The 24,528-nt window shown below is 43.8% G+C and overlaps 5 protein-coding genes across 7 annotated transcripts in view; all 5 read right to left on the reverse strand.

Annotated features, from left to right (window-relative positions):
* The window catches only part of AstA-R2 (Allatostatin A receptor 2), a 137,712-nt gene extending 131,248 nt beyond the window's left edge, over positions 1–6,464 (reverse strand). For both annotated transcript variants that reach the window (XR_016197632.1, XM_030382634.2), the window contains exons 1-3: positions 5,046–6,464; positions 1,617–1,895; positions 1,396–1,554 (exon numbers count right to left, since the gene is read on the reverse strand). Coding sequence is in view for 1 of the 2 variants with exons in the window: in XM_030382634.2 (XP_030238494.1) it covers positions 1,396–1,554; positions 1,617–1,895; positions 5,046–5,609 (1,002 nt within the window). In the remaining variant the exon portion in view is untranslated. The remainder of the gene's footprint in view (positions 1–1,395; positions 1,555–1,616; positions 1,896–5,045) is intronic.
* Stat92E (Signal transducer and transcription activator Stat92E) overlaps positions 1–24,528 on the reverse strand; it is a 148,778-nt gene that overhangs the window by 122,775 nt on the left and 1,475 nt on the right. The window lies entirely within an intron of this gene.
* On the reverse strand, positions 11,083–15,074 carry LOC115561968 (putative polypeptide N-acetylgalactosaminyltransferase 13). The gene is made up of 7 exons (XM_030382630.2): positions 14,352–15,074; positions 14,123–14,280; positions 13,789–13,964; positions 13,255–13,718; positions 12,835–13,055; positions 12,391–12,585; positions 11,083–12,245 (listed from the first exon to the last, which is right to left on the reverse strand). Exons 1-7 carry the CDS (start codon positions 14,478–14,480, stop codon positions 11,840–11,842), a joined length of 1,749 nt encoding a protein of 582 aa, XP_030238490.1. The 5' UTR covers positions 14,481–15,074; the 3' UTR covers positions 11,083–11,839.
* Positions 17,898–20,121, reverse strand: LOC115561956 (uncharacterized). The gene is made up of 2 exons (XM_030382611.2): positions 19,228–20,121; positions 17,898–18,968 (listed from the first exon to the last, which is right to left on the reverse strand). Exons 1-2 carry the CDS (start codon positions 20,092–20,094, stop codon positions 18,045–18,047), a joined length of 1,791 nt encoding a protein of 596 aa, XP_030238471.2. The 5' UTR covers positions 20,095–20,121; the 3' UTR covers positions 17,898–18,044.
* On the reverse strand, positions 20,307–21,679 carry aqrs (aquarius). The gene has a single exon (XM_030382613.2). The coding sequence runs from the start codon at positions 21,648–21,650 to the stop codon at positions 20,487–20,489; it is 1,164 nt and encodes a 387-aa protein (XP_030238473.1). The 5' UTR covers positions 21,651–21,679; the 3' UTR covers positions 20,307–20,486.

A 24,528-nucleotide genomic window follows, 5' to 3' on the forward strand; every position in this document is an offset into this window, starting at 1 on the left:
AGCCAATTTGATGGGCTAATACGTGTGTTCAATACCTGGCCAAGCGAGGACTGCCAGCACGCGCCCAGCACAATTTGCCAAAACAATAGCCAGCAATTTAATTAATGTAATTAATCTAATTTAATGACTTGACAAACACATCAATTAGCGCCGAGCGGTAGCCGGAGATCGGAGGGCGGAGAGCGAGGGGCTCAATTTAAATGCAAAGTGCTGGAGCAGGTCTTTGCGGCAAATGGAAAAGCTGCTCCGCAGCAACAAAAACAAATTAAAATATTAAAATTAGGCCACAAAATGATTGAAAGGAAATGTTACAGACGACTTTGCCATCGACTCGACTCGGACAGAGCACTCGAGACACTCTCCCTCTCCCTCTCTGCCTCTCTCTCGCTCTCCCATCTGTCTGTCCCTAAAGTAATTAAAAGTGGGTAGAGCATAGTCCCAGCCCCGCTCAGCCCCGCTCTAGCCCACTTCCCTGTGGAATGCTACAATTTTGGTTGTATTTTGATTTTTTGCCACGTTTTGTTTTCTACTTATGTAAATGGCCGAAAGAATTAATGCGTCCAGCCAGTGCGTTGAATGGGAATGAGCTGAGCTGTGTATCGAGGTCGAGTCCTGTGGAGTCCTGCAACTGTGTCTGCGATTTGCATAAAGTGTTTTTCCAACATCTACTGCGCTTACTATTTAAAATTCCATATTTCAATATTATTTCCCTGTGTTAGATAATTCCAAATATTTATCTCACACAAATGCCAAAAATAGCTCGGATTTGATTTAATTTGATTGGCACGCCTGCTGCTGCTGCTGCCTCTGTCTCTGCCTCTGCCCCTGCCACTGCTACTGCTGCTGTTCTTGTTTCACAATTTTGCTGTAAAATGTTGGTATTTATAACGCAATTATTGAGCGCATCCCACGCGGCGTATGCGCGTTTTTCGCACTTAACTCATTAAGGCCCCCAGCGATTGCTGGCAAATGTTTGAGCATTGCGCGCGTTTTCCCAATATTATTTTATTTGATTTTTTCCCCACTATTTTTTTTTTTTTGTTTTGCTCTCTCGCCCCCCGTTGTCTGCGTAAATAGTTTAATTGTATTATCGACGGAAACATTTGAAAGAATTAAACGCACATTTGAAATCGCATCAAATGACTGACGTTTTAACAGCTGCATGGAAAATAACACCAATCGAAGCGAAACCACTTTATCCAGCTGAACAAAAAACTGAACAAATCGTCCACAAACTGGGTCGAGAGCAGCCACTACTGGGCTGCTAGAAGCCATATGCAGTGCGCTTTGACAATGAAAACCAACAGCCAAACAATTCAATTGGCTACAAGAAAGCACTCAATCGAACAATGGCCAGTGGCTCTTTGTCCTAGTCTCTGCGTACTGCGTACTCACCTTGTAGAAGGCCTTGCGGAAGTTGTCCGAGAGGAAGGCGTAGAGCAGCGGGTTGATGCAGGAGCTGGTGTAGGCCATGGTGTGGGCCACTATCTGCAGTATGACACTGAACATGCTGTTCGCCTCGTACAGGTCCAAGGCCTTCAGCAGTAAGATGAGCTGCAAATCAATGGAACGGATTAAAACTGGAGCGAGAGCTATGCCAAGTGTTTGGTGCTCACCTGCACGGGCAGCCAGAGCGAGGCGAAGGCAATGACCACGACCACCACCAGGCGGGTGACTCGCTTGCGTCCGCGCTGCGACTCCTTGGACATGCGCACGCCGGTGCCCTGGTGCCAGAGGCGCATGATCATGCGCACGTACAGCCCGCTGATCACCATCAGGGGCAGCAGGTAGGAGCTGATGAAGAAGCTCACCTGGAAGGTGCTCTGGTCGAGGACATCATTATCGATGAAGCGACACATGGCGTACGTGACGTTCGTCTGGTTATCATAGTCAACCTGTGTGGAGCGAAAGTTGTCTCTATAAAACTTAAATATTACACATACGTCATGTTGTTGCCTGACGTTTTAATGACTAAAAAAGGTTGCTAAAGGTAAAAGTCTACATATATGTGTGTGCTCTGGAGACAGGTTGATAACATAGTACATATTTGACTCTTCACATGACGCACTCACTATGCGGAGCCCCGCTGACCCTCTGTCTGGCCTGTCGGGTCATAAACTAGAAATGAGTCGTAAACAATATACATCGATATATATCGATTCACACGGCCAACTTTTTGTTTACAGATTTGTTTACAGCACAGTCGCAGTCGCAGTCGCAGTGTGTTAATATAAAATACGATTAAAAACTCTAGAGCAAAGCGTATTTATGGTAAATTCTGTTGTTGTTGCTGTTGTTGGTGCAGCGAGCAACTGAGCAACAAAGTTGGCCAAGGAGAGTGCCCTATGGCTATAGCACCGAAAATGTTATGTGCGAGCTAATTTGGCATTTAATTAGTTTGAATTGAATGGATTTTCATGTTTCTTAGCTCGGCAAACATAAAATGTAATTTTCTTGTGACAGAGATGGAAGCATAGAGAGAGAAAGAGAGAGAGAGAGAGAGCGCGCAAGCAGAAGAGACCATTAAACGAATACTGACCCAACTCAAGTGGCTCTGAAAGAATTCATAAACAGCTGTCAATCAATGCCACAATAGATCTATATTTAATGCTGATATTACGACAGGCATATGCCCCGTTTTATGACTATATTTTGTCTACAAAAAAAAAATAAATATATATATATACATAGATACATCTACATCTAAATCTCTGTCTATATGTTGTTGCTGTTCGCATCTGTTATTGTTACAACTATCTGTAAATATTGTTTCTTTTTGTTGTTGTTGTTGTTGTTGTTGTCCTGTTTTGTTTTGCTTTGGCGCGCATTGTTTTGCTTTGTGTCGACAATAGATAACAGTATGTAATATGAATATAATTAATAGCTAACTGTTAATTAACATGTTGATCAAACATGAGTTAATTATGCCTTTTTATCGCGCGCTTTGCTTTTGTTTGCCTGCGCACGTAAGGAGAGAGAAAGTGAATGTGAGCATGTGTGTGTAGGTGTATTTGTTATCGATACACACACACACACATACATGCATAAATATTCAATTTGGCTAGCTTAATCCTATGGCACAGCAAAGCAAACAAAAACAAACAGCAACAAAAGCCGAGGCGTGAAAAAAGAGCGTGAAATGCCATTTAATAAAATATCAAGTTACAACAACAGCAACCACAACAACAACAACAACAACAATGAGTACACAGCAAACGGTCCATTTCATTTGATAAAGACGCCAACGGCGATAAGATACGTTTAATTACGGGCGACTATTCGATTATGAATAGGGCAACCACACACACACACCACACAAAATCTAGGCCCATCCACACACACACACACCCATTCACACTCGCACACCCACTTCCCTGGAGAATCGTATTGAAACGTGTCTCAAGAAATTTGCGTTGTATTCGGCTAATGAACTTTGTTCGAGCATCGAGCGAAAACCTATTAAGAGTTCACAGCTGTGGCGGACCTTTCCAGCTAATAAGCTGATTAGCTGCCTTTCGAGACATTCTGCACACATTAAAGATTTCAAGATTTTGCACAATATTCAAGTAAATAACAAAGCCTTTAGGTGTGCATCCCACGAAATGCCATAAATAGTGAACTTTCGCTCAAATTTGTTTACATTCATTTATATGTTTTATGTGTTAACAAATAGACGAAAGCTGTTTATGCTTGCCATTAGAGGCACTGAAGGCAAGAACTGAATTTACATATTCAATTTTGATTATTTATAAATTATATATATTTGTTTTCATAATGCCATATATTGACGTAAGCACCTGCAATTTTGTTTCTATGCCATAAATCAATTTTCCTTAAGTAAACCAAACTCTAAATTTGATGTGCATAAAATTCTAAAATATAAAAATCAAAAATTATAAAAACAAAGAAAACAAGTTCAAATATAATCAGCGGAAAATTTCCAAAATACAAAAATTGACCTAAATTAAAACAATTCTAGCTAGCAGTTATTTTTGGGCTTCTGAAAATAATTTCAATAAATCCAAAGACATAAATATAATAAATTAAAACAAAACAAAAATACTTCAAGATCTTAAATTCCTCTTTGAAATGATTGATAAACATTTTCCTGCAATTTTCTGCAGGAAATCGTGATGAAAAGAAACTAAATTGAATATGTGTTTTTTAGTATTTTGATTGCTGGTTCATAAAAGTTCCACTCCGCCTTGTGGCTGAACGTAGTTTGTGTTGTTGTTGTTTGGCTTGTTTTGGCCGCATTTATTAAACAATTAACTTGTTGTTCGCACTCAGCGCAAGCCAAATGGATAAATGATATCGAAGCCAGAGAGCATTTCGTGCGTGCTCTATCGATAGCATCAAGGTCATCTATTTATCATACGCACCGTATGCCCAGCCCGAATCTCTGGCCTATCTATCTATCTATCTATCAGACGGGCCGGTCTGTCTGTGCGTCGGTGATCAATGATCCATTAGTTGTGGTAGCAACTGAATAAGCAGAATCGAAGTACTGTTATGCATATTGTAAATGGATGTTGCGCATATGAGTTCGAATTGCTATTGGCCATATGACCAGCAATAGTATGCCTCACCTATATAAATACAGCACAGCCATACATATGGATGTGTATGTGTGCCTGTCTATATCAGCTCTATAATTAAAATTTATGCATTTAAAATAGCAAATTAGTAACAAAAACAGAACAGGCGCCCGCACCTAGCGAATTCTCAATATAAACACGTAAATGCGAAACAAAGAATAAACTTAAATATAATTAAAAGCAACAACAACAACAACAACACGAACAACAACAATCCAAATGTGGGCAGCTAAAGGCCAAAGCCAGATCCAGCCAGAGCAAAAGTATTTCACCCACTGACGTGGAGCAGCAGCTCGGGACATCTAACGAGGTGCCGATGATGCGAAGCAATAAATTTTCGCTGGCCTCTGTTATTCGCAGCACATTCGGGCACAGCAGGCATCTAGCCCTGAGGCTGTGCCCCCATACACTCTGCCACCCACCCGGCATACACACACACATACTTACCACCACATCATGCGCAAAGGTGACCGGCATGGAAACGGTCAGCACGACAGTCCACAGCGTAAATATGGCTATCTTTGTGATGTGCTCGGTGCGCAGCATGCGCGAGCGTATGGGATGAACGACAGCCAGAAAGCGGTCGATGGACATCAGCACGAGCGTGTAGATGGAGGCATAGGCGGTGACCACGATCAGGTACTGGACACTGCGACACCAAATCTTGCCAAAGGGCCAGTGCTGCGTCACATAGTCGACGGCCGTGAAGGGCACGCAGAAGATGACGAACAGCAGGTCGGCGGCGGCCAGGTTGACGATCAGCAGATTCGTTGTCGAGTGCATGTTCTTGTTCAGCAGCACCACCAAGATGACCAACAGGTTGCCAAAGAAGCCCGAGACGGCAATGATGCCAAAGAAAATGGGCACCAGCCAGCGCACTGTGGCCCGAATGGCTTCCGCCTCGGATTGAAGTGCGGTTGAGTTGTCCGAGCCGAGGCTGTGGTTCAGGCTGCTTGCGGTCAGCTGGTCCAGCTGGATGGCCAGCGTAGTGGTCATGTTGTCGAGTTCCATGCTGAGGGGTTCGCTAGTCTATTGATTTGTAATTGGCCCAGCAGCGCTCATTACATTTTCCTTTGTTGGCGCACACAATGAACCGAGCATGAGCATTTTCTTGTTGTATTTCGCGACGGTTTTGTCCGTTGGATTAATCACAGGTCGTCGAGTTCAAATAACAAATTTCCAATTAAACGATTTTGGCCAAGCAGGCAACAGTCCAAGGTAATCGTAGTACACTTCTTCTTCTCCACTTTTTCAATTATCATGCGCAATAATCCAGAGGGAGCAGCTGCGGACACATTGTCTAAGCCCGAACGTAATTCACGGACTACAACACGTAACGGTACCAAAGACAATTTGGAGACACACCAATGAACACACTCACGCACACACACACACACACACTTGCCTATACAGAGTACACGATAATTGTAACAAGGTAAGACAACAATAGAATAGAGTGAGGAATAAGAAAAAAAAAAGTGTGACGCCTCGAATCGGCCGTGTCACGCCCTAGCTAACCGTTATCCCTTTGTGGCAGCTGCACCCACATACAATAAATGCTTTACAAGGACTTTGGCAATTTCCTATTGACAGACCGACCGGTGTCGCCTTTATAGCTGCTGCCTGTCACACACACACACACACACACTCACTCACGCACACACGCAAACAAATCGCATAAATTCTGCTTGGCTAGCTCTTAAATTTGATTATAATTTTCTTGAATGATGCTCACGAAATTATGTTTTCATTTTTTTTTTTTTTTTTTTTTCGTTTTATTTTTTCAGCTTTTTTTTTTTTCTTGCTTTTTTGAGAATTCGAAAATTCAAACTGCACGCGTTGGTTACCAGCTCGCTACTGATGGCTGTGCCTCAAAAGATTCACAGTCTACGTCGACGGCAGCGCCAGCAGCACCAATAACAACGTCTACAACAACAGCTGGATGCGTGTGTGTGCGTGTGAGTGTGTTAGTTTATGGCGCAGCGAACGCCTGGCCAGCGCTAGCTGTTTGCTTAGCCAGACGGCAAGAGCGTCAGCCCAAACAGTTGGGAACAACAATAGCCGGCCGGTCACCAGGGTGACAGCTGGCTGTGCCGCACAGCTGGATATAGTCGCTGTATGGTGCTTAACTTCACTGATTAACTGTTGCGTCCAGCGACGGCGATGGTGGCGGCGGCCGCAACGGCGGCGGCAGAAATCAGCTAGCAAACGAAATAAACACAAATTCAGTCTGACAATGGCACGCGCTGCTTTACCCATTCGCCAGTGCCAGTGCCCACCGCGCCCCGCTCCCGATTCGCACAGTTTTATTGTCTGGAGGTCGCTTATCGCAACAGTTTTATCACACACCTTTAGAGCACTGTGGCGCACCGCAGCAAGGAGTGGGTCTGGATTGTCGAAGCAGCTGTTGCTGTCGCTCCTGCTGTTCCCGCTGCTCCTGCTGCTCCGGGTTAAGCCCGGCAACGACAGCCCATTTACATGCCTATCATTGCCAGCCAGAGTCTGGGCCATTCACCTGTCACAGCCAGCTTGACGAGCCGATGTTGACGTTGACGGCGACAGCAGCGCCGACGCCAACGCCAACGCCGACGCCAGCGTAGCGTCACAGCTGCGGCTTAATTGTCGCACAGCGTTTGCCTCGGCCACGCCTCAGTGGGCCATCATCGAGTACAACAACAATTTGACGAGATTAAACATGAATTAAGCAGCGCCTGAAAAAAAAGATAAATAGACACAAAAGCAAAATAAAACTCAGAGAGCACGCAGAATAAACACAATTCCATAAAAAGCAAAAGATAAAGAAATAAAAATCAAATGAAATCATTCAGATTTAATGTGAAACACGGCGCATTTAATGTAGACCTTAATCTTTAATGATTCCTGTCTAGCTGCAAATGCGATTTTACTTTCCCTCTTTTCACTACGATGATTTAAACAGCCTTTGCAACCATTTAGAGCCCAGAGACTACGGCTCGCTTATCATCTGCCGAAATATTCATACAATTTCGCAGTCTGCTTTATCTAGGTGACCCCATTTGAATTGAAATTTCCAATATATGTTGCATACCTTAAGGCGCATCAAATCTAATAAGATTTCTGATATTTGCATGTGTGTAACATAGACTTCAGAGCATTCTGACTTTGTGTAAATAGAAAATGCATATTAATACCAGAATCTGTATTGAGAGATCACACAGAGCTCAGCCTAGTTCTACTCTGCTAGCAAATGCCATTGAAAAGGCGTATTAAAGCTCGATTGACGCGCAGAATTCCATTTAATTTGCACACTCTATTTATGAATTTAAATTTCTGGTCGCAGAGCTCAAAATTCACAATTAGCATCAAGTCAAACACACAAACTATGCAATTCTGTGGGTTTTTCATAAATATATTAATGTGTTTTCGTCTAAAAACAACAGTAAATCACGTAATATATTTGCTAAGCCTGAAATGAAAAGCATGAGCATTTCAAATAAATTAACATGTGAATGAGTGACAGCCTAACACAGCCACGCACACAAATACACTCCACACACATGCACACATAAGAGATTTTTGAGCCGCATTACATTTACTGCCTGGCTCACTTTTAGCCCAATTTCTGGCTGTTATAAAAAGTTAAGCAAACAATTTTGTTATGCCAAAACTTTCGATGTGATTGAAATGTTTTGAAACGAGCTACAATAAGAGCATACACACACACATATAGAATAAACACACACACACACATAAATATATGTAGATATGAAAAATGCTTTGCCACGTTGTCGGGTCGAGCATTTTCATTTTTTGGCATAATCATGTGCAATACCTTACTTTTAGACAGATATTTAGGGCTAGTGTTAATGGCCGCACCACAGTGGGCGCCATATGCCAAATATTTAACAAGAAAATTTAATAATTTTATATAATAGTCAAATTCAACTGTCATGCGGATATACTTTCGATCCATTTCCACTTCATTTGCATTTAATTGGAGCTCAAATTTGAGTGAATAATTGTCTATTTCGCCCATGGTGGGCTAGCTTGCTTGGCGAACTCTATTGTCATTCTGCAGACACTTGATGCTCAAAATGATGGATTATCGTCTTTCCCGTGTCGTCGTAATATTTTCATATTACATTATTTCGAGTCCGCATCCATTATGTCTGCCCGTGGGTTGCGGCTGAGTTCCTGTTGTGGGGCCACAGAACAGAATTAATAAATGTAAATCGGCAGGAAACTGTGCAGAAGACGAGGCGAGTCCTTAAACAGTACTAACAGCCGCATTAATCGGCATTTCTCCGAAAAAAGGGTTCGGCCGAGCACAGCTTTTGCTATTTAATCATTCAAATTGACTTTCTTGCCTGATGGCCGTTAATTTTGAAATCCCTTTTTAAAAAGCGCTACTCTCATTTTCCGGGCTTTCCTTTCATGCCTGGCCCGTAACTTTGTTTTCCGCTCGAGGCTTATAAGTTTATATCCCCCACTCTATCCATTTTTATCATCTACTTCGTCTTCTTTCGCGAATTTTTTCCTTTGTCTTTCGCGCCGGAGCGCGCTTAGAGCGCGCTGAGTTTGCATTTGGCTTTCCTTTTAGCATTTTCCACATCCCTTTTTTATTTTATTTTTAAGTTTTTAATCAAGATGTTTTAAATGCGGTTCGCCGCTGAATGATGGATTTTTTCACTCTCCATCTCCCCTTTCGCTCTGTCTCATTTCTTTTTATTTCATTTTCTTTTTTTAATTCTGCGCAAAGTAAACAGAAAGTTGGCGGTGTGTTTGGCAAAGATTTATGCAGATAATAAAATGAGTCTTCAAATGTTTAATCAAGTTTTGAACGGCCAGCCCCTTTCGCTGCTTCAGTGTCCAGCGTTCAGTTTTTAGCTTTCAGTTTTGCAGCTTCCAGTTTCCAGATTGTGCTCCATAATTAAGGCTCTCGTCCTTGGCGAAAATCTATTCACTGCAAGAGCAACTTTTCAAAAGCAATATAAGCCTGGGGTAAAAACATGTCAAGGACTGCGTCCATTCAGCTCACATTAAAGCCAGTGCTTAGAAAAGATGGCCATAAGATCGCTATTTCCACAATTAGCTGCACCACTTTTCTAGTGCTTCAAAATATTTTTCTGCAGCCAAGTACCATTAACGTTGGCAATGGCAACAGCAACAATCAGTGCTGCAAATCCTATTTACTATAGTCCGTGCCCAGGTGCTCCGTGCGTCACAATGAAATGTCTCAAACAATAGTCCAGCGTAGTCATAACTGGAAAGAAACTAAAGTAAACCAAACTTAACTAAACTAAATGCTGCTTCCGCACGGACAAACAGCTGCAACTTGTTAGACGTCTAGCTGTCGTTGGTTTTATTTGAACACCCTATGCAGTTGCTAAAATGAGCGTGATAGACTAGTATATATATATATTAATTTATATTTTTATTTATTAATTTTTCTACGACTCTCACAAATTAAATTGTACTGCAAACTTAGACTTATACGAAATGGATTTAGCAGAAATTAATAAAAATAGCTAGAAGGATAGGGGGCCTTACAACTCCAAGAAAATACCCACAGTCCGTTATATCCTCAATCAACTAAAGTGCGAAGAGCTGAAAGCCTTAACATCTGTATATTAATTAAATTAAATAAAATTAAATTATATTAAATTACTAATGTACGAGCTAACTGATGGCTAAATAAATTTAAAACTTTTTGAACATAGTAACATAATAACAAATAAATGAAAATAATAATTTGCATTTAATTCCGCCACAAGTCTTTTAATATATTTATCTTACCTTTTTTTTATTATTTATATTAATTTAATTTTGTTTTATATTATTTGATTTATTTTTGATTAATTTGATTATTAATATTATCATTTTATTTTTTTTTTTTTTTAATCTTTTATTTAATTTTTTTTTTTTATATATATATTGAATTAATTTTCGTTTTTTTAATAGAAGTTTCATGGCATAAATAATAGGTAAAAATTAATATTTGATTGAAATATTTTGATTTCTGTATTATCCAGTTTATTCTGAATCATTTTTGGAGTTAAAATAAAGAATGAATTTTTTATAAATAATATTAATACATTTATGCAAATAACAAAGAGGAACTATTCAACACTTAAACCAATAAATAATATTTATATTCAAGAAATCGTTTATAGGGCGCGGTGCAGCCAGTCATTCATTCAGGTTTCTTGTTTTCTATAAGCTGTCATGAAAAATATGATTTTACGCGCTGTTCGGTAGTCGCCATTGCCCGTCGACACCGGCCCCGCCGCAGCCGCAGCCGCCGTCGCGTCGTCGGAATGGGCAGATTTGCGGGCGTAGCCGGCGGCGCCTGTTGCCGTGATACCGTAAAATAAATGTTGCTGCCCCACAATTGCAGCAATTGCTGGCGGTGCACAGTTGTCAACTCCGGCCATTGTGTTGTGTTGTGTTCCGCTTCTTCCTTTTATTTTTTTTGCCTCCTCTGTTTCGTTTGTGTGCAACAAAATTAGCTTTTACGCTTTATTACCGCAAAGATGGCTAAAGAAAACAATACTCGAGTTGAAACTTGTTCGGCCTGCAGGTTGTCCGTCAGGCCACGTTGTCCGGCTGTCCAGCTGCCCGGCTGCTCGACAGCCGGCAGTCTACCAGATCTCGGTGCAGTTTTGCATTCTTTGGGTTTTATTGTGTTGCCGCCGCTTTTTTGTCGTCAGCATCCGGAGGCCATCAAAGTTGGCGGAAGCTCGCCGGGCAGTCATCAACTCAATTACATTTGCGACCCGCGCGGCGACTTTGATGTTGCCCCAGCTAACAGCACCCACAGCAGAAGCCACAACAACAACAATAACAACAACAAATGCAAGAGCGTCGCATTGTTCGAGCAGTTGACTGATGCCGTAGACATCTAAACAATACGCGGCCCGTTGTTGTCTTTTATCTGTCTGCAGCTCCATTGTGCGCTGTCGCGTGTGACGGATGCGACAGGAAGCGTGCGAAGTCTTGATAGCAAAACGTAGACTCTACAAAAACACAACACACAGCATTTCCTCCCTCCCTCTCTCTCTCTCTCTCTCCCTCTCTCTCTCTCTCTCTCTCTCTCTCTCTGTTCGTCCATTATTTAAAGCCTCCACTGGCGATAAACACTGGCCTCCACTGGCGACTGTGGCAACGGAAATATTTCACAGAGATTAGCACAACAAGCCAACGTTTTGATTAGTTGCCAACGGCCGGGCGACTGTTGCTCAATCTGCAGGACATTAACGGGTTTAGCTTTGTGCCTCCATTTCCAATGCAAATTGAAATGATTGGGAGACCGCATGTGGTCGGCAATGGCTCAGCAATAGCTGATCCTTGAGCGGATTATCCAGGCAAAGATGCGTCCCAGCATGCTGCAGCTGTGTGCTGCGCCGCAGCCAATGCTGCCCCCCCTGCCCGGCACGGCAGGGCTCTAAGCTCAGCTGCGGCTGCTTTGCGGCAGCATCGACAGCCAGGCAGAGCCCCTGCTCGCTGGTGCTCAGTTGCCCGCTCTCGTGATGCAAATACCACTGCGTGACTTGCAGGCCATGGCAGCTGGCCAGCTGCAGGTGGAGCTGGGGCTCTGTGCCGGCCACATGCAGGCAGCGGCCGGCATTGCGCAGGGTGCCGAGGGCGCTGAGGTTCGCGTGCTGCAACCTGGCAGAAGAGAGCAACGGGAAAAAGTTGATTGATATGGAGCTATCGAATTCTGGCCATAAATAGAATCGCCGGCCGATATAATAATGCAGTTAGTCGGTGGAATCAATTGAATTCCCACATTAGTTGCATGGAGAATGCGTACCTCAGCTCTGGGCTCACATGTCGCATGAGCCAGTCGAAGGGCCGGCACTTCAGTTCAGCTTTTATCTGTGCCGGATCGTAGCTGGCCTCACGGACTGGGCGGAGATTCAATGGAATTTGCCTGGCCGACGGTTTGAGGGCGTAGAACAAATATTTGTACTCGTCCAGCCAGGACTCGGCTATGATTTTTGAATTGCTGCGGAATACAGAATATAAGCGGAGCGAGCGGTCAGTATGTAAGCAATCGCATTGCGTGCTGGGAATGTTTATATTAAAAGGTGCCCCACGGAGCCGCACAAGCGTCTGCCTGAAATAAATTGAAAAATACCAAAGGCCACCGCGCTTTTCACACCTAAGCTAGTCGTTGGCCAAACAAAAACGAACAACAACTACAACAACAACGAAAACTGAATAGAAAACCTTTCGACGGGTCACTTCAACCTACCGCAAATATGTCGCCTGTACGCTGTCCAGCTGCTGCCTCTCCAGCTCCTGCTCCAGCTCCTGCTCCTGCTCTTGCTCCTGCTTCTGCTCAAACTGAAGCGGAAACTCAAAGGCATGGGCCGGTCGGAAAATATGTCCAATTCGACTGCAGGGCACGATCTCAATTTGTCCGCCGCAAAGCCACAACTTAATGGCCAACTCAATGGACTCGCCACCCCAAATCTACAGAGCAAAAGGAAATGAGATGTTGCTCTGCACTTTTTAGTTGTTCACCCCCTCTCTCGCTCTCTTGCTCTCACTCTCTACCCAATTCCCTCAGTTCTCAATTCAGTGTACGGCGCAAAGTTGTGTGTCATGGCTTGACATAAGCAATTAGCACACACTTGCCACAAGCACAAGTTAATTAGGTGCGGGCGCTTACCTCCAGATGCGGATTGAAGCCGTGCAGCTTGTGGAACAACTCGCGCGAGATCATCAAGATGCCACCAGCGAAGGCTGGACTGGCATACGGCTGCGCCAGTGCCTCCTTCTCGGCCAGCACCCGGGGCAGCCAATGGAAGTGCAGGCTCCAATCGAAGCCGCCTTTCAGCAACTCATTCCCGGCCGTGTAGCTCAAGGTCTCGGGTTCAATGGGATCCAGCACCGGGCTGACCGCAAGCCCAGAGTTCAGCGCCAGCCTCTCCAGCAGGGGCTCCAGCCAGCCATCGTTGACCTCGCAGTGACTGTCCAGAAACAGCAAATAATGGCCGCTGGCCAGCCGAGCGCCCTCGTTGCGTGACCAAATCAGGCCCTTGCGGCTCAGATTGCGACTGAGGATGAGTGCGGGCCGCCCCCGCTGGGCATTTGCTGCGGTCATGTGCCGTTCGAGACTCGCCAGCAGGCCGACTGCGAATGGCGAGAAGAGGGAGTGCCATAATTGAGAGAAAATGTCAACATTGCTCTTCGTAAAGCTCACCATCCTCACTGCCGTCGTCTATGACAATCAGCTCGTGCAGATACTCCTCGGGCGTTCGACTGATCAGCGTTAAGATCGTGCGCAGCAGCATCGAGCGCGCCTCGTTATGAAAGCTAATCACAACGCTGAGCTTGGCCTGACTGGTGCGAGGCAGCCTATATCGGCGCCTGTTGCAGCTGCAAGTAATTAAATAACAAGTTTAAGTGTGCTAAACCATGCCTGACTGACTACTGGATACCCTGTAAAGGTCACTAATCAGTTTCATACCATCTAATCTAGTTCTGTGACTTATTTAAGCTTCTTTACTTCTCCATTTAGTCGTTGCTTTACTGACCTGTGATGCCGTGTCGTTGGCAGGAGACGCACTGCGGCCAGATTGTCGCTCAGCTGGCGATTGTATTGGTAAAGTGCGTGCGACTGATCGGGCGTATGCGTAATAAACTCGCGCCATTCGAGTTGGTGTAGGCTGAGCTGTTGCTGCTGCAACAGCAACTGGAAAACACACAAACACATACATATGTATGTATATACACATAGAAATTGTATGATAAATCAACACTCACTCGACGGCTAATTAATTCATCGATTAGGCCAAAACGCACTACCAAAACGACAATCAGCAGTTGCATGGCCAACACGGTCAAGACGCCGAGCAGGCAACAGCGCAGCCGGCGATGCAGGCGGCCGGACATCGCGGCGTTTGCGACCGACTGTATGCCACATGCTGGCAGCGAACGCGAAAACCCGTAACGCCGCACGCGTCGCCAATGAATGCGCGCCGTAATCGGGTTTCTGGCCAAATGAATATCAGCTGAAAACTGATATTTCAGGTGTGTTTATTTGCCTCGATGTAGCCATGAGTGTGTGTCGTCATAAAAAGCTGAAAATTGAAAACTAAAAACTGGTCGCTCAATCTCGACCCTCCCCTCTCTCTCTCTCTCTCTCTCGGTCTAGCCCTCTCGCTTGCTCCCACTATCTGGCTGGCTGTCAAACTTGTTGCTGATAAGCCGTTCGATAAGTTTGGCAAATATTTGTGTGCAGCTCGCAAGGTGTTAATTATGCCACATGAAATCTATATATTACCTGTCATGCCTGTCAGTTAGTGGGCGTACACATACATACATATCTCCGAAAATACATATAGATTTATAAACAAATTAATATATTGCGTGTTATCATTTGTAATCACAGTTTGCTATTTCAATTACATAAAATAGAAGCACTTGACAAAGTTTTTTCCTTGGATTAGTTCGGAGTGCGATGGATTAGACAATGTCTGCTTGGACTCGTTGTTAAATAATAATTTATATATTAACGGATTACAGCTTGCTTAAAGAGAATAATAATAACATCATGTGTTTATTCAATGTTTGTTTATTTAGTTAAACTTAACTTTCGTTATAAGCCAGCCAACCCAACATATGTATATCACATTTTTTAAATAATAATGCTAATAAAAAGATATGTATACCCCCAGCTTTTTTTGATCGTAATCTAAGCATTTCAAAATAAAGCTATGCATTAGCTCCATTCGTATTCCATGAAACTAGAATTTATTTGCGATTGCTTATCTTCTAAATCTTGGCTACATGTCAGAGCCAAACCTATGGGGAATTAGTTGGTTTAAACGAATGTTTATGGCTTTAACAATGCAAGCTAAATAAATTGAAACTGAAACATGGCCTGGCCTGGGCTAAACAAATAATCAGTCGGCTTAGTCATAGTTGCATAGTTGGACCCTATTTCATTGATATCGATTATCAGCCCATACGAGAGTGAAGTCAGATGATATGAGTAGGCAAGCAAACGTTATGCTTTTTCTGATGTGATTTAATTTGAAATTGTTTAGCAAAGCGGAAGTAACTCATTCACTTAGCAACAAATCGGATGCCACACAGACACACACACACACACACACACACACGCACACATACAAAGCAGGTAAATTGAAGTGTTACTTCCGCATTGCATTAGGGTACAGATGCTACGTGTTGTTGTTGGCGTTGCTGCTGTTGTTGCTGTTACTACTATTGCCAGTGCTGTCCAGCTGCTGATTGACTTACGTGTGCCTCGTTTTAGTTTTCGGTTTGTCGTTGTAAATTTGTTGCCAGCTTTTACGTGCAACGGAAATGCATTTTCCTAGTCACGTTCAACTGCCAGACCCAAGCCAGACCCAGACTCAGACAACTTCGCAGACCAATGTCCAGTTATTGTTGTTGTTGTTGTTGTTGTTAGTGCTGCTGTTGCTGTCCACAGGTTAGCTAAGAAATATAACCAAATGGCACAACAGCGACTGGCAAAGATTCAGATTCATGTATTTCTCTTTGCATTTTTTATACCCAGCCAGCTCTTCTTCTTTTTATTTATTTTCTCTGGTTGGCCCGGGCTCACTCGGCGCGCCAATTTATTAGATGGCGCGTGATCCATGTTTGCCTCCCTGCTCCATAGATTAAAGTGCTTTTTAATGAATGCACCAGCAGCCAGCAGCGATCTCTAATTGTATGCAGCGTCGCGTGCGCAGCTCCATAATTAAATAGGCGCTGCTTGAGGGCCACGGCCACGGCCGGGCGTATTTCGATGGCAGCAAATTCAATATTCAATATGTTTTCAATTTGCCATTGTTGGCTATGGGCATGGCAATCGCATCAAAGGCGAACGCAAATGCCGTGGAGCAAATAAAAATAAAACGAAATTATGTCAATAAATGAATTATAAGGCGCACGCACAACGCCGCGTATACGCAATGCCCAACAGTTCAGCTAGTCAAAGCGGCACACAGACAACGCAGCACCTAATGGCCATGTAAATGTGCCTCTCGCACTCTCTCTCTCTCTCTCACAAACACACACGCTATTCCTTTCTGGATGTGTGTGTGTGTGTGTGTGTGTGTCGCCATGATTATTATTATATTGCCACTTACACATGCGTGGGCCGCTGTGTGTGTTATGATAATGTTAACAGCCGAGCTTCTAAAATTTTATTAGCCGTCGACTTATGGAACTTTGAAAATAATAACAACAGCAGTGAAAGTGTTTTACCCATCCTCACACAGCTTTTCGCTCTCTCTCACTCTCTCTCCCTCTCTCACTTCCTCTCTGGCTCTGTCTCTCGTTCTGTTATGCACAGCTCTTGCTCGAGCATAAAGAATATTGAGGAAATTGCTTTCTTTGCACTCACGGCACAACATTGAGGCAGCCAGGACTTTCCAGGACTCGCCACGACGGGGCGCACTCATTTCGAAATTGTTGCGTATTATCATAAAATTTTATATACAAACACACACACACACACACACACATAGACACTCACACAGAGTACGTGCATACTCATACAAATGCTTTGGCGATTTGCTTTGCTTTGTATTTTTCTTCCTCTTTTTTGCGGCACAATTTTTCGCAAATATTTTCATTGAGGCTTTTGGCTTTTTTTTTTTTTTTTTTTTTAATTTTTTCCTGCATACTTGGCCTACACAAACGTGTTTAGTTTACAGTGCATATGGAAGTATTTTCTAAAATATTTGCACAAATACAATTCAGTTGGCCCAGGCAGCGCTGCAGCTCCAAATATTTGATTTGATGTCAAGCATTAATGCTCTAAAATTTCATTTCGAGTTCTCTGTAGCAAACTGACAAAACGAACTGTAAAATACGAGAGTAGAGGAAAATAAAAGAAAAAGAAATCGTATAATTTGAATGATTTCCCATTTGCAGTTGGCATAAAAGAGAGAAACATTTTAATGATGTTTACACAGTTTTCATGTGCCATTCCATTTACCGGCAGTCAGCGCCGTCTGTTTCACAGCATTATGTGCTTTATTTCGATTGACTAGAACTTTTCACTATGCCCGGCGGAGTACTTTAGTTGATGACATTATCGCTGCAATACAAAAGCTTTCTTTTGCCATCCGCCCCGGCGTAGTCCTTGTCTGTCTGTTGGGCTTGGGAGGCGGCTGCCACTTCATTTCTGAGTTTACAAAGTTTTTTGTTGATGAAACAAACACCGTGAGCGAGCACAGACACAGACACAGCCAGACAGACACAGACAGACAGATGGTCCATTGAATGGATGTGACATGATTCGTGAAACCAGCAAATGTGAGTATCTCAGTATTTACATTTTAGCCAACTGACAACCATTTGACAGCGGAAATTTGTCATTAATTTAATTGCACAGTTACACTTGATATATTTATTTAAATATTTCGAATAGCATTCAAAGTTTTCTTTTCTCTTTCTCATCATACTTGAAGTCGCTGCTTAAATAATCTGCTCGTCCAGATTCGAGGCGGCAACTGTTCGGAGAATGTTTCTCACGAGCCTCTTCTCTCTCAGCAGCCTCACATAGACATCGGCGGTCGATGCTGTGGGACAATTGTGACCCATTATGTTCATGCCGCAGAAGGCGCCTTTCCACGCGTAGGGTAGTCCAAAGGTTTCCTCGCATTTATCTGTGTGCTGGGTATTCTCCACGCAGTTCATGGCGGGGGCTATCACCTTCGTACCATTGGGATCGTTATTGAGCTCCTGGCATTGATCGACTGGCACTTGAGGCACGAATTTCTTTAACGCCCTGGAATAGGTCCTATCCCAACTTAATTGCACAACTTTGTCCTTGGGTTTCACGGGTTCCATGCAAATGGGAGGCGGAGTCTTAAACTCTTGGCCCAGCGCCTTTGGCAGATTCAAAAGGGCCAACAGATGCGCACCACTCGAGATCGTATAATCTGTGGAATTCGAGACAGTAGACGCTATTTGGGCGGTGCCATCGCTGAAGTACAAATAGATCTTGGGTAGCTGCTTGTTGAGCAGACAGCTCTTGACTGTGAGAACTGTCTGGTTGTTGACCACGATTCCGGAGCAGAAGACCTTATCATTGTACCTAAGAGTCACCATGTACTTTCGCAAATCGGTCCGCTTAGTTCTAGAAGGCCGACTGCGACGATGGTTGATGGACCAATGGGCAGGATTGTAACCAAAGTGGGGTCTCCAATCGTTCCATTTATACTTCATTTTAATCGCTTTATAGCGTGCTTTATCCTCCGCCGGCAAATCATCAGCCCTCAACTCACTCTGCTGGCCGACAAGCATCAGCACTAGGGATAGTCGTATGATTTTCGATAGCATTCCAAGTAGCGAGCAGCGACAGAGGCACCAGAGGCATCGACGTCTATTTCCACTTTGCTTAGCTCACACCTGTGTCTCATATATTTTGCTACAGTTTATGAACTCTGGAACTATTCATTTGATAAGGCGTAACAAGTTGCATCAAATCGATTTATTGCAGCCATTACTACGCCGTAGCATAGGCTGCGTTTTACTTATTTTCGAACACTCCCAAAAATATAGAATATGAGAATGACACATTCCAATTAAATTTATTTTCATCTGGATAAAGGTGTACAAAATGTCATACAAAACAGATTTAATATCGACGAGCTCACAAAATTTTGTCTTCCACCTGGGATTCGATGATTCTAGCTAGCATTCTCCTTTCGTATGCCGTCTCATCCAGAACGAGGGCGTACAGATCGAACGCCCCGCCTGGGAGGCACCTACGACCCATTATGTTCATGCCACATATTTGATTATTGAAAACGAGTGGAGAACCGTAGTTTCCCGAACAGCCAGTGGATCTAAACTCTTTCGAATTTTCAACGCAAACTAAAGTAGTATCTCTATAGTCGAAAGTCTCATTTACCAGAGCGCGACAATATTTATGGGGCTTTACTTTGACCAATTCATTGATCACCCCCTGACGCCCATATACGGACACCTGTGCGATATTTTCAGGCTGCAGCCGGTTGGTGCAGGTGGCGGGTATTTCGGTATCATTTATCAGAGGCTGGTCCACGTGGATTTCAGTTAGCGAATACATAAAATAGTTTGTTACAGCTGTGATATTTACTGCAATCGTCTTGCCCTCTGAGGTTCGTATAGTTGTTGGACCTGAAACTAGGTTTAGGGCGCAACTGGTAGTCATTACCAAAACGCGGCTGGATTTTGGTATTCCCATGCAATATTTCTTCCGGCCGTCAATGACGCGCATCATTAGTTTGTCCACGTTCACTGTGTTGTTGGTTTTCGGTCGGCTTCCATTCGGCTTTACATTCACCGTCAGTTCGCCGGGTGCAGCTGTGGTCTCTGTCGCAAAGTGGGGATACCGCGTCACTGGTTTGTAGTCCCTTTGTAAGCCGTGCCTATGCTGTGGCCTGTAATCGGACAGCATATATCGATGATAGTGATATTTGGCCCCTTCGCTGCTCAACGCTACGGCAAGGAGAATCGATAGCGATAATAGCGTTGTCATTGTTGAAAGCTCTCTTCTTACTGTCTGAGATGCAATCAGTGTACATCTGAGTCCCGCCAAGGTCTCAAAACAATTTGTTACACAATCTGCAGCCGTACTAACTAGCGTCGATTTCTCGGTCTAATAAAAGTAAATAGATTGATAGCCGTATCGGTGACCTGTTTATAGATTGGACGAGAAAGATTTTTGAAAATGGATCGTAAGTAAATATATATTAATTTTATATATTTAATATGTTTTTATTTTGAATCATTTTGCTTTAGTACAAAAGATATGACAGAAACTTCCTTTGAATCCTGTGTTATCGGTAGACGATGTTAACTGAGCCTATACCTTTGCTGCTGGTCTTATAGCTCCGCCTGTTTGTGCTGCCTCTGTTGTAGCTGCCGTGTCTAATTTGTAGAATCCGTCACTGGTTCACTTGCCACCGGTGTTGTAGATTCCTCTGTTGGTTCTATTTCAGTTTCAGTCCACGCTTCAGTTTTCTCCGAACTTGTATCTAATGTAGTTTCCTCACTTTCTCCAAGGATGTCGACTTCAGACTGCAATGTTGTTGATTCAGTAATTACGCTCCCATTGAGCCCAGAGTCTGGAGTTGTGTCCGCATACAGTTTATATCGTTTTGTTGTGTATCCTTTCGCATACGGGCCCGTGCCCGTGAAGGCTCTAAGCATATCGGTAGCGCGCTGTATAAATGGCACCGCGTAACGCATGGTATAGTAGACATCGGCTGCCAGATTTCCCTCCAACTCATCACAGTTCTCGCCATAGATATTGATGCCAGCCAGCTTTTTGAAAACGATCAGCGGATCACCAGGGCGTGCACTGCAGCCGTGCTTCTTGCTCTTCACGCAAACTAGATCATCGTAAAAGGGAATTTTTCTTTTGCCAATTTCACGGAAGGCCTTCTGGCATTGCTTTTGGCTGATCACCTTGGTACTCAGCAGAGTTATATCGCGAGTGTAGGAATCTACATAGGATACAAGCACTTGCATTTTCGGCTTTAGCACTCTTCGGTACAGTTCAATATAGCGATACGTTCCCTTTTGCAATTTCGTGTGCAATGCCAGCAGTGCTATCTTATGGACATCCTCATGCTTAAACTTTCCGGCGGGCAAAAAGAATGCCTTCACGGGATAGACAACTCGCGCTTGTTGTCCGAAGTGATTGCCAGTCTCTATACTCATATCCTTAGCCTTGAATTCGTGCGACGGCTCCAGCTCGTTGGCCAGAAAGCAACGAGAGGATGTGATGATCATTCGGCGTGAGATGAGAGCTCCGGCGCAAATCACCGAACCTTTGTACAGAACGTTCACGTAGAAGCTCCGGTGGGTGCTGGGATCAAATGGTGGCAAAGTTTTTTTTATGCTCGGATTGTAATCACGTAAAAACAATGCTGTTGCATTATAGTCAACGTGCTTCGAGCTGTTGTGCGCCGTATTGTAATATGTTGGGCGATGATACTTCTCATAGAACGTGCTCACCCATCTCCCAGCGGCCAATTGCACACTGATCACTGCTAACAGAATCACAAATCTGTCCTTATGCTGTTGCATCTCTAGTTCTACTGATTGCAAAACAGAAAGCGTTTCACTAAATTTCCATTCGCTAACCATGTCGAATGCAAAACAATTCAAATTAGACACGAATCTTAGATCAACTAAATTTACATAAAGCAACGCTCTGTTCTCAGGGCATATCAGCTAGTGGTAGTCATTCAGCAAATGGATTGCACTCAACAGGTGTTCAGCAGTCCTCAAAGCAGAAAGGGAAGTGAAATCAAATGTGTGAGTCGCAATGCCAAAGATTGAGGCAAAACCTATAAATATCAAACAGGAAATGGAATGAAATCATTGCAGATGATGCTAATTGGCGTACGGTGGCCGTTCACGACATTATCCCGTGACAGCCAGACGAAATGTTTGAAATAAAAAATGGGAAATGTGATCATCAATGTGCGACTGGATGACTGTGATAAGGACTGAATGGGCGGAAGCTGCCAAAGAAGTATGTAACGAAGGTTATAGATAATTAATTTACGTTGATTAAAGTTGCCACAGCTGCCAATGGCAAAGAAGGCCCTCGACAAAGTGCAGCCTGTTGTCGAGACAGCCGGAAATTGGAGTGTTTGCAATATGTGCGCCGGGCAAGGGCAAGGCTGGCCAAGCTGAGCTCCTGCCCAGGCAAAGGAATTTCCAACTGACGGCGACGGCGATGGCGTCTAATTGATGGGCTGCAGTCAAAGTCTTTTTTATGCAAATGCTCTAAAGTTGACAGCCAACTGACTAACTGACTAACTGAGTAACTGCCTAACTGACGGTCTGTCCCCTGTCCCCTGTCCCCTGTCCGGTGTCGTCTGTCGACTGTCGACTGGCTGCCCGGCTCGGGCTCACTCATCAATTATTTAGAATATGTTACACTTGGCACATAACTTTACAGACATATGCTTACTAGGCCGTAAGCCGAGTCAGCTGCGCAGTCAGCTCTCCGGCCGTAATTGCCGGTCATTATGCTTAAGGGATAAGGTACTTCAAGAGCTTGCCGTTGCAAAAGGTATATGCCTAAAATGGAGCCTGACGTTGCCATCCACCCACTCCTGCACCTTCGACAGGAAGTAAGCTTGAAATAAATTCCAAATGATCAACTACAATATACTCTATATTATTTGATATAGTAAGTAGGACTCGATAACAATTATTGCAGGGTATGATGCAGCCCTGATGATCCATAGATCGTCATGGATAACTTGACTTCTTTTATTTTCCTATCTGGACGGTCTTTTATTGTTCTCTTGCGGCTTCCTTTGCAGCTCTAAGCTCCGCCCACATAGTATACCCTCTTGCTCAGCATTGTGTGGAGGGTATTGAAAAAAGGCCAAACTTACATGTGGCATATATACATAGCGTTTGGCTTACACGTGTTTTAGGTCCTCACTTGACGCATCGCGTTGAAATTTATGCGTACGTGCTCAGTTGAAAAACGCTGCCGACGACAACCCCGGGTCATTTATTATTAGCTGTGAAACGCGTGCCCGGATACGGACAACGGACAAATGGGCAAATGGGCAAATGGGTAACGGGCCACGGGCTAAAAGTAAGGCACATAGCTCGGCTCAGGGTTTTACGGTCTGCCTGGAGTATAACTTTTGGGTTAACCAAGAAGAACAAACTCTGCGCAATATATGTATGTACAGTTTTTATTTGCATACTTTGAGCGGCTGTCGACAGAAGGTGTTCAAATTCAATACACACTCAGGAGGCTGTCAAAATTATGTGCTGAAAATTGAATTTAAGAGAAATGTTTGCTTGTAAATGAAAATTATATTTATTGAGTTTTGCGAATCAATTGAGATTCTAATTAATTATGCTTTGAAATGCAGTCAAATTAAGGTTGCCACATACACACACACACACACACACACACATGCATACAAATAGAGGAGCTGGGTGAGATGTGCTCCTGACGACTGCAAATTACATGTCACTCATACGCCATGAGCGCCGAGATATAAACGTAAATACTTGTCGAGCTGCTGCTCCTGCTGCTGCTGTTTTACAGCTCATTATGCAACATGACGCAATCCTTTAGGAAGGGAAGGAAAAAATTCAGCATTATATATGACGTCTTGCTGCTATTTTCATATGCAGTCGGCAAAGCTGCCTGATTTGTTGTTAAGTGTTCAGCAGAAGAACAAATTCAATTTGGCCATCAAAAGTAAAATGCTTTAAAATGTTAGCAGTAGCAGAGTCAAAGCCAGTTGCATGCAGCTCAGTTACAGGTTTTGCTCCAGGGTCAGTTCCAATGTGTGCTAAGTGAGCGTGTGTGTGTGTGTGCTTGTCGGCATGCTTGTGCATTTGTCTTAAGCTGTTTGGACATGCATTCAAAGACAAAGAGAGACAGAGTTAGAGAGCAAGCGAGAGCGTATTGCAATGAGCGTTAACTGCTACAGGCAGCGGCATCTTCTTTGATTGCACCACTCGAATGTGCGCCCACCAGCACCCGCAAGCGGCGCCGCCCCGGCCGGCGAACCTGACGCTAGCTGCTGCCACATGCTTTTCCAAGAGCTACTGCCCCGGCGAGCGAGCGTTGTCTTCTACTCAAACACAGTTCGTTGCACATTTGAACATGCCCTCAGAAAATAAATGCAAATTTAGCAATGGCAAACACCCATACCAGAAGACCAATAGCACACATATAAACACACACACACACACACACATGCACAACTCACATACGTTGGCAATAGAAAAAGCGCTGCTCCTTTTGTAGCCGCTGCACATTTCCTGAACGCGTTTGCCACGTTGTCGCCGGCACTCTCTTAGCTTTCTCTCTCTCGCTCTATCTGTCCCTCTCTCTTTCTCTCTTTCTCTCTCTCTTTCTCTGTCTCACTCTTTCTCAATATATTATTTGTATAAATTTTCGATTTTCTGCTTC

This window comes from Drosophila navojoa, chromosome 2 (assembly GCF_054131105.1).
Source record: "Drosophila navojoa isolate 15081-1374.11 chromosome 2, UAZ_NAV_1.0, whole genome shotgun sequence".
In the NCBI taxonomy this organism is placed as follows: domain Eukaryota; kingdom Metazoa; phylum Arthropoda; class Insecta; order Diptera; family Drosophilidae; genus Drosophila; species Drosophila navojoa.